We start from the raw sequence: 12,138 nt of genomic DNA, 5'->3' as shown, positions 1-12,138 counted from the left end.
TGCTTAGGAGAGCATTGACGCCTCTGAAAAGATGGTCTCCAGGGCTTAGGTGGATTGAACTGCTGGGAGGCTGGCTGAGAGACTCCAAGACGCTTCGCCCTCTTGCGGCCGTCATCTACCGAAGTGAGGACTTCATCAGTGGATGCATGAAAGAGGCCAAGACTATCAAAAGGTAGGTCTTCGATTTTTTGTTTAATATTGGGTTGCAGGTTGGTTGACCTCAGCCAGGTGTGTCGACGCAGTGCCACTGATGAAGCAAACACTCTAGATGAGCAGGAAACGGCATGTCTGATGGTGTTAATCTGCTGTTTCAAAACTCGTGATAGCTCAGACTAAATTAGATGCAGCTCTCTGAGAAGTCTCAGGCAGAGAAGGAATGAGAGGAGTAAATTGGTTGGCGAGATTAAATGTATATGCCGCGAAATAAGCCAAGTAATTATTAAGCTTGGAATTAGTCGGATCCGAACGGGGTCGGGTTCGAGGATGTCGAACGGCACCACGTTATGGACTGAGGGCGAGCAAGATCAAACCAGTATAACCTCGACTGCAGCTGGGGAGTGAGGAGTGAGATGAGGCATATTGGAGATGACGTCGGAGGGCACCGAAAGCTCTGGTGGAACAAGAGGTTGGATCGGAGCCGAGTGTGTGGAAACCGACGCCATCGATGTCGCTATAGCAGTCGAAGTGGTGGCCCTCGGGGAAGTCGTTGGGAGTCGACCTTGTCAGATCGTGGGATTTCTTTGGGGCCAAGGTGGACGAATCGGTATAGCGAGACTTCTTCGAAGCCTTGTGGCCGGTGTCGGAGTGCTTGGATGGTCTCTTGTCAGACTTATGCTTCTTGTGAAGTTGAGGAGCAGCTGATGCAGCCAAATCTCCCGCTCGGTGTGGGGGAGGCGGTGAATCAGAGCTGAGCATAGTCCGGAGAGATTTTTCGAGCAGGAAACTTTGAAGTCTGGCCGCTCGGTTTTTTCACGCCTGTTTACCAAAGCTGGCGCAATGAGGGCAAGTATCTACCTGATGAGCTTCACCCAAGCAGAAAAGACAGTACGAATGTCCTTCCGAAGTAGGGATTTTAGATCCACACCTCTGACACTTTTTGAAAGTAATTTTCCCTTCCATACGCTCCGGACAAGGAAGGGGAGGGAGAGGAGAAAAATAGGGAAAGGAAAGCGCAGAAACAAAGGCTTAAAAAAAAAATTATAAGGACGAAAAATGATAGAAGAAAGATAAGAGAAAAAGGAGAATATGATACCAAACAGGAGAAGACGAGCTGAGGAGAGGAACGCAGCAAGGTAGGTGTTGTCTGGGCGGCGGAAAGGAAGAAACTGAGTGGGAATGGCACCTCCTGCTCGCTCCAGGCATGCGCAGTCGATGCCTGCTCCCCAGGGCGAGCGGAAAGTGCGCCAAAAAATGCTCTAGGTGAGCTATTGGAGACTCCGAGGTATGGATCCATTGCCTGCGGCAAGACCCATGTGTGGGACTGCACAGAGACCACGATGAAGATCCTTTGAAATAGCACATAATGTTCAATTACACAGGTTATGTATGCACTGTATAACACACACACAATAAGTCCAGATTTTTTTTAAAAGTCCAGAAGATTTTTTTTAAAAAAACCTTCTTGGTTTCCTCCAGGAGAAATAACAAGTATCACCAATGCTGCCAAACATTGATTTTTATTTCCCAAAATAATTTTAAAATAATAGTGCATCATTTCGTATACTATCCTATAGGGCATGAAGGCATGATCTAAATAATTCCTTCCTTCATGGAGCCTAAGAAATGCTTGTGAATAATAACAGGACATCATATTAAATTAACTTGTAAGTCTCCCATTGATTTTATTGGGGGTGTGGCCTAATAGGCTAATCAGTTCCTGCTAAGCTTTTTCTACAAAAAAAACCCTGACTGCATTTATCACTTCATCTGCTGCTCAAAACATGTCTTCATATTCACTATCAATCTCCATTAGAGAGGGGCACAAACAGGCTCATGAACCTAAATTTGTGATGAAAAATTGGCTGGTTATGGTTTGTGAGCTAAGGTTCGTGAGCCGAATCTCCCACAATTCTATGTGGTTTTTGGAGATTCAGATGGTTCATGGTGTCCATTCTGCTGTTTCATTCTTTCTGGGGTTGCAATGGGCATAAAAAAAATGACAGTATTGTAATCAGATTACACTGTGCTTGGAGAATATTTGCACACAATGTCTCACTTCTCTCCCTGTTTCTCCAATTAAGTATGAAAAGTTTCACTTTCACAGCCTCCTCTTTACTGCCATTGCAATGTCCACATACAAATTAAACTCTTCTTTTCAAGTCTTCCATGCCCGGGCTAAATTCAAGGCTTGGAGGTCCATTGTGACTGGTGGATCACACTCTCCTTTTATCTCTTGTTCTTTTCTTGTGGGGTTTTTTTCCCTCTTCCCCCAGTTCTACTTAATGATTATTGCTGGTTTTCTGTCTAGGGTTCAATCACCATGTCTCAAAGTGTGTTGTTTCTATCTTTATATTAAAACATTCTCAACCTTTGAACAAACTTTAAATTTTATATTAACAACTAATTTACAGAGCTCCCTCAGTTGTAGCCTTTTTCTCATTCTGGACAGGCTTTAACTGAAGAGAAACGGAGTGGGTGTTACATTTGCCTATTTCTGGATCCTCCCAGGAACTACAACATCACTTTTTTCCATATTGCTACAGCAGATACGATCCCTGGTCCCTCATCTGTAAGCCATGCAGTAAGTATAGTTCTGCCAAAGCACAGAAAGACTGGTATTCCTGCCAAACCATTTTTGAGGAACATCTGAATTCTAGGAAGAGATTCTAGGGTAATACCACCTTAAGAGTGAGTGTTCCAGAGTTAAGTTGCAGAGTTATCTTGGAATTATATTTTGCACAGGTTAAGAGCTAAGAGTATCCATTTACCTCCTGGAAAACTGGGTTCATTTTCAAAGTAGGGTTGTGGGCCAGACAGTGGCTTCAGTTAGAATCATAGAGTTGGAAGAGACCTCCAGGGTCATCTAGTACAACCCGCTGCACAATGCAGGAAATTCACAAATACTGCCCCCCCTTCAAATTCACAGGATCCACAGGAGTTGCCCTACTGAAGCTTCAAGATGATGCTATGAATCTCATCAATGTTACTTCAACTTTGTATCAGTGGAAGCAGGAAAGAGTCAGCTCTGTGCCATTCAAATGCAGACGTTTTTCTCAACTAGTACGAATAGAAAAAGCTTTGAATGGTATAATGAAAGCTCAAACAACTTACTGAAACTCAGTTTGCCTCTTCTGGAAGCTGTTTAACTCCAGTGAAGCTGTTTAGATTCAGCAACAATTAGACAGGATAGTGAGGGCAGCACCTTCTCTCTCCTGTTAGTGTCATTTCTTGTCTGTCTTCAGATTGCTACTCTGAAGGTAATATTGGAAGTGTCAGTCTAACCCTCTGTCTCAGCTAGAGATGCAGTTAGGAACCTATCTCTGTCTCTCCTCTTTCCTATCAAGCAGGGCTTTCTTTGTAGAAAAAGCCCAGCAGGAACTGCGCTCCTGTGTGTTCCTGCTCAAAAAAAACCCCTATCAAGTATTTTAATTCCTAAATCTTTTCCTACTCTTTAATCAGGGTGTGCACCATTGTGTTAATTACTCTGCCAACAAAAGCAAGATTTGAACTGAGCTACTACAAATATATTGGTCAGCAACCAATATTCCATTCTGTATTAAGCTACTACTTGACAATTGAGCAGTGTGAAACAAGCCCAACAACCTGACTTCTGCATTTTTGCCAGAAGCTTTTTCTACTCAAAGGGGCTTTTGGCAGTGAATCATACTGCTCATTGTGCATCCACTGAAGCAACAACAACTAAGCAATTATGACAGTTGATTAATAAATACACAAGTGATTTTTATTTCCCTCCCAGACTCCTACTTTGCATGTCTATATTCAGTCTATTTTGTTTATAACCACTCCAGGATGGCACACTGGTTACTATGTACTGATTAAAGTACCTAGTACAAAGTTAAAGCTTGGTAGAACCTCTTCACTGTATGACATAAGTTAATTTAGGTTTGCTAAAACCAGTACCAGATTTGTATCATTGGCAACCAGATTTGTATCATTGGCAAACTACTGTAAGACATCTTCCCCTTAATTACAAATAAGTTTTCTCTGACCCAGCTCTGTAACAGTGCACCATGACTGACCAACAAGCTCATACTATTGAAGTGCCAAGTGACATTTTCTAAAGAGGATTCCCTGTGAACTTTATCTGAGTTTGTAATAAAAAAAACAATCACAGTACACAGAAGAAATGTTGGCAAAAGCACATACCTTGAATGAGATCACAAAGAAATCTCTCATTGCTCTTGGGCAGTTCTCACATTGGACAGCCAAGTTCCAGGCTCATAAGGAGAGTGAGGAGAAAGTTCATAATTAAAAACCAACCAACCAGTCAATCTTTTCATAATACAGAACCTTGTCTATTCCAACAGGCAATATAAGTTCAATAGTGACTTCCAACAACATAAGGCATAAAAAGCCAACAAATGACAGCTAAGTTGCAATGTTATATCAATTATTTCCTGCCAATAGCTGATCATTTTTCAATGCACATATTCACAGTACAATGCAACATTTTAAACACCAGTGACACTCCCCCATCTATATTGTTTCTGTACAATCCATATGACCATCTTTTATCTCTTTCAATCCATGCAGATAGGGTAAATATGGAATAAATGTTCATAACACAAAGTCAGTGGCCGATTCGACTTTCATGTGCACAGATCTCACAAATCTGAAATGTGTGAGAAAATCCACAGTTTATCATACCAGATCAAGAAGTGGTTCACTGCATTTGGTCTAGGCAGGAAAGTAAGCCTGCATGCTGTGTTATTAAGACTGCCTTAAAATATTTTAGTCCTGTCAACAGAGTGGCTTCCCTATTTGGATTCCAGACTGCAAAGTGGAAACATTTCAGTCCTTTCTTTAATTGACTGTTTCCCTGTGCCTCCAATACTGCCACCTACCTATCTTCCTGAACCAGTGAGCTTCACTGACTCGTGTGTCCAGTGTCTTGCTTTCTTCTCCAATTGGTGCATCAAGCCTCTGGAGAGCTAGAGCAAGAACATGTAGCATCTAATAAACTGCATACATTATAAAAAAGAGCCAGCACGGCATAGAGGCTAGAGCACTGGACCAGAATTGGGAAGACCTGAGTTCAAATTCTCACTCTGCCATGAAGCTCAGTCACTCTGGCAATTTCCACACAGGTAATTTGCCCCCGGTTCAATGCTGATAGGAAGTGGGCTTTTTCCCTGCTTGCACACAGGTTTCCTAAACCTGCTTTGCTCTAAAGTTTTGGAGAAAACTGTAGTAATGGCAGATGTGTCAAGAAGTTTGGATTTTCCCAATCCTGCCTACATGGCAGTTTCTCTTCAGGTTCCATTTCCTCATTCTGCCAGGGATTTTTTTTAAAAATCTGTAACTGAATATCATAACATTACCCCAGTGTTTTTCTGGAAGCCCTTTTAAAAAAGATGTGAGCATGCTGAGACACCTCCAATGACACCAGCGCCCTCCTTTGAAAATGATCATTATTGAAGATGTGCAGAAGTAAATAAACTGACTCAACAACTGTGAAAACGCACAGGGACGGCAAACATGGAAGAACCATGCCCAAACTGATTGTGATTGATCAGGATTATGTCGAGTGTATAGCAAAGCCCTATGTGTAACAGATTCTCTGAATTCACAGCTTTCATTCCTTTAAAAATAATCTAGTGCTTTCATTGCAAAACTATATGGGGAAGAGACCTATTTTGTCAATAAAAGGACATAAAGACTACAAATTAAAACTCCAAGAACTTGTTGTACATCTGTTACAATGTCCCTGCCAGAGGAGCAGGGAATCTGTTATGTGGAAACCTTTTGCAGCCATGCTGTACTGGCAGTTGCAATGCAATGAAGAAACTATCCTTGCCTGCTCCTGTGTGCAAAATGCCTTTCTCAGTCAGCTTAATCTACTCCACAGTAGTAATGTGAAAAAAATGATTAAGGAAGAATTACGAGCTCTATAATTCCAAGCAGAGTAAAAATTTAGATAGGTTGCTTTCCTGAGATTTTTAAATGTAAACCAGATAAGTACCTGTAAAGGAATTAGGTGGCCCTTTTCAGCTGGCACAGGGTCAATAAGAGGCATGAAAATATAGCTACATACCTGCAGTCAAATATGTCAGAAGGATTTCCATATCGTTTATTCTAACAAATGGAGGGGGAAAATTTGAATAAGTTACTGAACTAAATGGTACATAAAAAAGAAAACTGACTTGTTTTTCCTCCCTTAATTGCTGTTAGGAAGCAGTTATGAAAGGGCTTAGCTGCCGTTAGAAATGCTTTACAATTAGATTACATCTTTAGAGCAGTCATGTGAGAAAGATCATAATTTTCACCATATGGATAAAGAGCAGAAACTGACAAATAGTGGTGTTTGCTCAAGCCCTTAGCAATGAGCCAGTGTGTAAAGTGAGGTCCAAACTTGAGTCCAAGATATAACAGATTGCTAGAACTTTAAGATGAGCGTGTTTTATAGATTGTATTATGTACACATACTTGCACACACATACCTCAGTCTGTCTTACCAATTTAAGACATAAATGTCTTCTACAAAGTGAATATCAAGAGTTCGAAGAAATGTACTTACATCTCCTCAGATTTCAGTGTGGTTTTGGACAACACAAGTCGAATTAAACATCTGTAAGCAAATAAATTACACAAATAATGCTATTACTCAAAGCACTAGCCTTTTGCCAAGATCTCTAATTTTTCTTTTGAATTTTTTATCAAGGACTCCCTTTTTGCATCATTCCAGTATGTGAATACTCTTCTAATGGTATACATCAGCAGCAAGATTCTAACTACCATTAAGTACAAATGCATGTAAATTCAGAATAGGAATCGTGTATATCTTTAAAAATTAGGTCAAAATGTATTGTAGCTTCTGCCCAGATACAAGCTAAGGAGCAAACCAGTTGTAACATCAGAGTTCCATGACTTGAATACCAGATGTTAAATTCTGCCCAGAAACAGATGTGAAGGGGTTTGATCTGGATCAAACCACAGTACAGGCAAGAGGGAGGGAGTGTCCCACACACACACACACTCTCTGCTTTATGCTCAATAGTGAAAAAGACATTCTCCGGTGGTCCCTGGTAGTGGGACGGTCCGAAACTGTTGGGAGTAGGCTCCTCCTCCGGAACAGGGTCGTTGATCGCTTGATCCGGCCTGGGGGAGGGGCCACTCCCTTAGAAACTCTCCAGCCCAAACGGCCCTGTTGAGAGACAGGACGTGTTCGCTGTGCGTTGGAGCACATTGATCCGAAAGACGAAGTTTTTTCCTAGTGAGAAAGTCTCTGCCTTCTGGTTCTTCAGCCGCAACGGCGGCGGGCAGAGAGTTTTTGTTGCCAACGTTAGGTTTTGCCTAACAAAGGCGCCTCAACCAGCGGCTGCCGTGGAGAGCGAGGTCGCCCCTCCTAAGCCTGTTGAGGCGGGGGTGGGGAGAGCGGCAAGTCCAACGGTCCGGTCCCATGCAGCGCCGGTAGGCATAGTGCAGACGACCAGGGTCCGGCTCGTCCGGCAGAGGATCTTTGGCGGTGTTATTCAGACAGCGTGTCTACTCGAGAGGTGGTAAGCTGTCTGAGAGAGAGCGGGAAGCTCTTTGTGATGCGCGGTCTGTTTTTTATTACTTGGGACGGGCTCCGCTGGAATGAGGAAAGCCCACCCGGTAGTTTGCAGCTGGCCTTTCCCGCCTTCCTGAATGGGGGCGGGAAGACCGTTGTCATAACAGGCCTCTCCTTTTCAGGCGCACTTCGCGTGGGCTGGGAGCGGGGGGGTTGGGGTTGTTTTTTACCGCGCAGTAGGGGTCGCCATTTCAGGCAGTTAGCCTGGTAACGGCAGTTCTCCCCCTCGCCTTTTTTCTTTTTTCAATTTCGTTTCAGCCTTCTGCGGTAGCTGAGATGGCTGACGGACGGGAACAGACTAGTGAGACAGGCTCAACCAGCGATTTCTCCATTCCAAAATACTCAGGATCCGCCTCCGAAAAGGATCGTGAGGATTCTGAACCGGATTTATCTGGAGAGAATGCCAAGCTTAACTTACTCGCTTGGTTAAAAAGGGAACTGAGCAAGGATTTTGCTCCTGCCCGAGGCGCTGCTGCGCCGGCTCCCTCTCAGAGGAAGAGACAAGCAGTTTTAGACATTGCCACAGCTCCTACGGACCCAAAGAAAGCAAAATTGAGTATGAGCTTGGACTCTCCTAGTGATAGTTCTCAGGAGGAAGAGGAGGCTGACTCCTCGGTAGACTCTTCTGCAAAGGAGGAGGGGGAACTCTCTGAGGAGGAGGATGCTACTCCCTCTGTGCAGTCTAGGGTTTTCCCAGTGGAGTACTATTCTAAACTCCTTCCTAAGGTCCTTAGGGAACTGGATTTCACTACCACACCCAGAGAGAAGGCAGAGTTAGACCCTGACTTGCCTGCAGGTTCAGGAAAAATGATGCCAAAAATGGGGGTTTCTCAGACGGGCGTGCCCTTGCCCGCCCCCTTTTTTAGTTTGATTAAGGCGGTACCCAGCTAAGCCAAAATCTAATCCACATTTGTTTTCTAAACTGTATGGGTTGAGCCCAGAGGCTACTAAACGTCTGAAATTGCCCCTAGTGGACGATCCTGTGAATAGTTTATTATCCACATCTGTGCTGCCCATGGATGCGGATGGGCTACCCAAGGATGCCTGTGATAGGCGGATGGAGCAGGCATTACGAAAAAACTTTGAAGCTTTGGCCTGGTCCATCCGGGCTTCTTCAGCGGGCTCGCTGTTTGCATGGGCTTCTAATTTGGCATCCGCAGATAGTGATACGCCAAAAGAGTTCAAGGATGAGCTCAAGAAAATAGCCTTGGGCACAGCATTTATCGCAGATGCGACTCTGGACGCTATGCAGTTGTCCGCTAGGGCAGTGGCTTGCAGCATGGCAGCGCGCAGGAACGTCTGGCTTCGGACCTGGGATGCCGATGCAGCTGCACAGGCTAGACTGGCAGCTGTACCATTTAAGGGCATTAGTCTCTTCGGGGACGAACTGGAACGCTTCCTGATTGAGGGGAAGGACAAGAAGAAAGTCTTGCCTTCTAAGAGGAAGGATTTTAAGTCTAAGAAACCCTTCCAGCCCTTTCGGGACTCTAAAAATTTTTCCCAGCCTGCGTCCTTTAAGCCTTTCCGAGGGAAATGGCAGTCTCGCAGTAGGGATGCCAAACCCTTCTCTAGCCGTAGCGACAAGGGAAATAAGAGTGACTCCAAAAAGGGAGGGTCACAATGACTATGCCACAAGGCCGGAGCTGCTTCCTATCGGAGGGCGGCTACACTTTTTTGCGGCTCAATGGAGGGCATCGGTTGCAGACCAATGGGTGATCGACATGGTATCCAAGGGCTACGCCTTAAAACTGGAATTCTTCCCACGCCGGAGGTTTCGTCCAGTCCTGAGGAAGCAGGATCCGATCAAGCACCAGGGGATACTGGGCGCTATCCAGCATCTACTGGACATCAGGGCTATAGAACCCGTACCCATGACCCAGAGGGGTCACGGGGTGTATTCCATTTTGTTCCTGGTGCCAAAGCAGAATGGCGATACCCGGGCCATTCTGGACCTGAAATGGGTAAACCGATTTGTCAAAACCAAAAAGTTCCGGATGGAGATGTTACGTTCCATTCTTTTGGCAGTGCAAGAGCGAGAGTATCTGACGTCCATCGATCTGTCCAAGGCCTATTTGCACATGCCCATTCAACCAAGTCACAGGCGGTTACTCAGGTTCGCCTATGATGGGAGGCACTTCCAGTACCGGGCTTTGCCGTTCGGGCTCAAGTCTTCCCCGCGGGTGTTCACGAAGATCCTGGTGGCGTTGGTTGCTCATTTACGGATGGGGTGTGTGGCTCTTCATCCGTATCTGGACGACCTCTTGGTCAGGGCCTCTTCGCACCAGCAGAGTCTGGAGGACACCGAGCGGACTGTTCAAGTTCTGCAGGACCACGGGTTTAGAACATAAGAACATAAGAGAAGCCATGTTGGATCAGGCCAACGGCCCATCCAGTCCAACACTCTGTGTCACACAGTGGCCAAAAAATTTATATACACACATACACTGTGGCTAATAGCCATTGATGGACCTCTGCTCCATATTTTTATCCAAACCCCTCTTGAAGGTGGCCATACCCGTGGCCGCCACCACCTCCTGTGGCAGTGAATTCCACATGTCAATCACCCTTTGGGTGAAGAAGTACTTCCTTTTATCCATTTGTGGTCAACAGGACAAAGAGCAACCTTATCCCTACGCAAGAGATAGTGCATCTGGGTGTCCTGATCGATACTCAGACACAGTGTTTTTGTCGGAAGGACGACAGGTGAAACTCAGATCCTTGTTGGAGGAGGTCTTGGCCCTGACTCAGGTTCCTGTGATGACTCCTGTGATGACTTTGGCAAAGTTGTTAGGGGTTCTGGTATCATGCCAGGATGTGCTGTCTTGGGCGTGTTTCCATCTACGGCCCCTGCAATGCTTTCTGCTTCCTTATCTGCTTTCTGCTTCCTTATCAGCACGTGATAGCTCGCAAGTTGCACAGGCTAGTGTTTCTTCCACCAGAACTGCGGAGGCAACTTCAGTGGTGGTTGGAACCATCCCGCTTTCAACAAGGAGTCGCTATGAAGGAACCACAGAGGATAGTGGTAACGACAGATTCCAGCCTCTCCGGCTGGGGAGCGCATTCTCAAGGGGTGATGAGTCAGGGTCAGTGGTCCCTGCTGGAGTCTCGACAGAGCATCAATCTGTTGGAGCTGCGGGCGATTCGCCTAGGGTTGTTAAGCTTTCAGACGACGCTGCAGGGGCGTCACGTGTTGGTGAAGACAGACAACGTGACAGCCAAAGCCTACGTCAATCGGCAAGGCGGGACCAGAATCAAGAAACTGTGCAGCGAGGCCAACAGCCTGCTGGATTGGGCAGAGAGGTATCTCTTATCCATAAAGGCGGTTCATGTAGCCGGGAAAGACAACGGGCTGGCGGACTGGCTCAGCAGACAGCGGCTGGATCAGACGGAATGGTCACTGGACACGGCAGTCTTCCAGTCTCTTCAGCACAGATACGGCAGAGTGGCTGTGAACTTGTTTGCAACGGCGGACAATCGTCAAGTGCGACGGTTTTTTGCCAAACAGAAGGACGATCAGGCGGAGGGCGTAGACGCTCTCAACTGCGACTGGCCGGACGGGCTTCTGTACGCCTTCCCGCCACTGCAACTGATTCCTCGATTGATGCACAAGATTCTTCAACAATCCGCGGAGCTGGTTCTGATTGCTCCCTTCTGGCCGAGATGGGGGTGGTTTCAGGATCTCTTGTGGCTGTCGACGGAGAAGCCTTGGCGTCTTCCAGTATCCGAGACGTTACTGACACAAGGGACAGTATGCCATCCTCAACCGGACATGTTGCAGTTAACTGTGTGGAGGTTGAGCAGTCGCAGTTAGTTAAGTTGGGGTTTGACTCAACCGTGATTGACACTATGCTGGCATCTAGGAAAGGTTCTACCATTCGGGTGTATAATAACACTTGGTGGGTCTTTTCCAGTTGGTGTGTAGAAAGGGGCTGGGATCCCTTAAAGTTACCAGTCCGGAAGCTGTTGCTGTTCTTGCAAGAGGGCCTGGATAAGGGGCTGGCCACTAATACCCTTCGTAGGCAGGTGGCAGCTATTTCGGTGGTGCGTGGAACTAAGAAAGGGGGTTCTTTGACACTGCATCCGCACGTTAAACGTTTTTTTAAGGGGAGTGTCCTTGTTGAATCCCCCTACAGCACATAGGTTTCCTACCTGGAAGTTAAATGTGGTGCTGAAGGCGTTGTGTCATGCACCTTTTGAGCCCATGGCCACCTGTAGTCTGAAGGATCTTACCCTTAAAACGTTGTTTTTAGTGGGGATTACTTCGGCCCGCAGAGTATCCGAGTTGCAGGCCCTGTCCGTGGATAAAGACCTTTGTACCTTCCATAAGGACAGGGTGGTGTTGAGACCTGATCCGACGTTTGTTCCTAAAGTAAATTCAGTTTTTCACCGATCCCAGGATGTGGTTT

The 12,138-nt window shown here is 45.8% G+C and overlaps 1 protein-coding gene across 1 annotated transcript in view; it reads right to left on the bottom strand.

Annotated features, from left to right (window-relative positions):
* TEX11 (testis expressed 11) overlaps positions 1–12,138 on the bottom strand; it is an 80,720-nt gene that overhangs the window by 22,316 nt on the left and 46,266 nt on the right. The window contains exons 20-23 of the mRNA XM_060249425.1: positions 6,698–6,748; positions 6,215–6,255; positions 5,025–5,111; positions 4,327–4,397 (exon numbers count right to left, since the gene is read on the bottom strand). Coding sequence (XP_060105408.1) covers positions 4,327–4,397; positions 5,025–5,111; positions 6,215–6,255; positions 6,698–6,748 — 250 coding nt within the window. The remainder of the gene's footprint in view (positions 1–4,326; positions 4,398–5,024; positions 5,112–6,214; positions 6,256–6,697; positions 6,749–12,138) is intronic.

The sequence above is a fragment of the Heteronotia binoei genome, chromosome 11 (assembly GCF_032191835.1).
Source record: "Heteronotia binoei isolate CCM8104 ecotype False Entrance Well chromosome 11, APGP_CSIRO_Hbin_v1, whole genome shotgun sequence".
NCBI lineage: Eukaryota > Metazoa > Chordata > Lepidosauria > Squamata > Gekkonidae > Heteronotia > Heteronotia binoei.
This window is presented reverse-complemented; position numbering and strand designations above follow the sequence as displayed.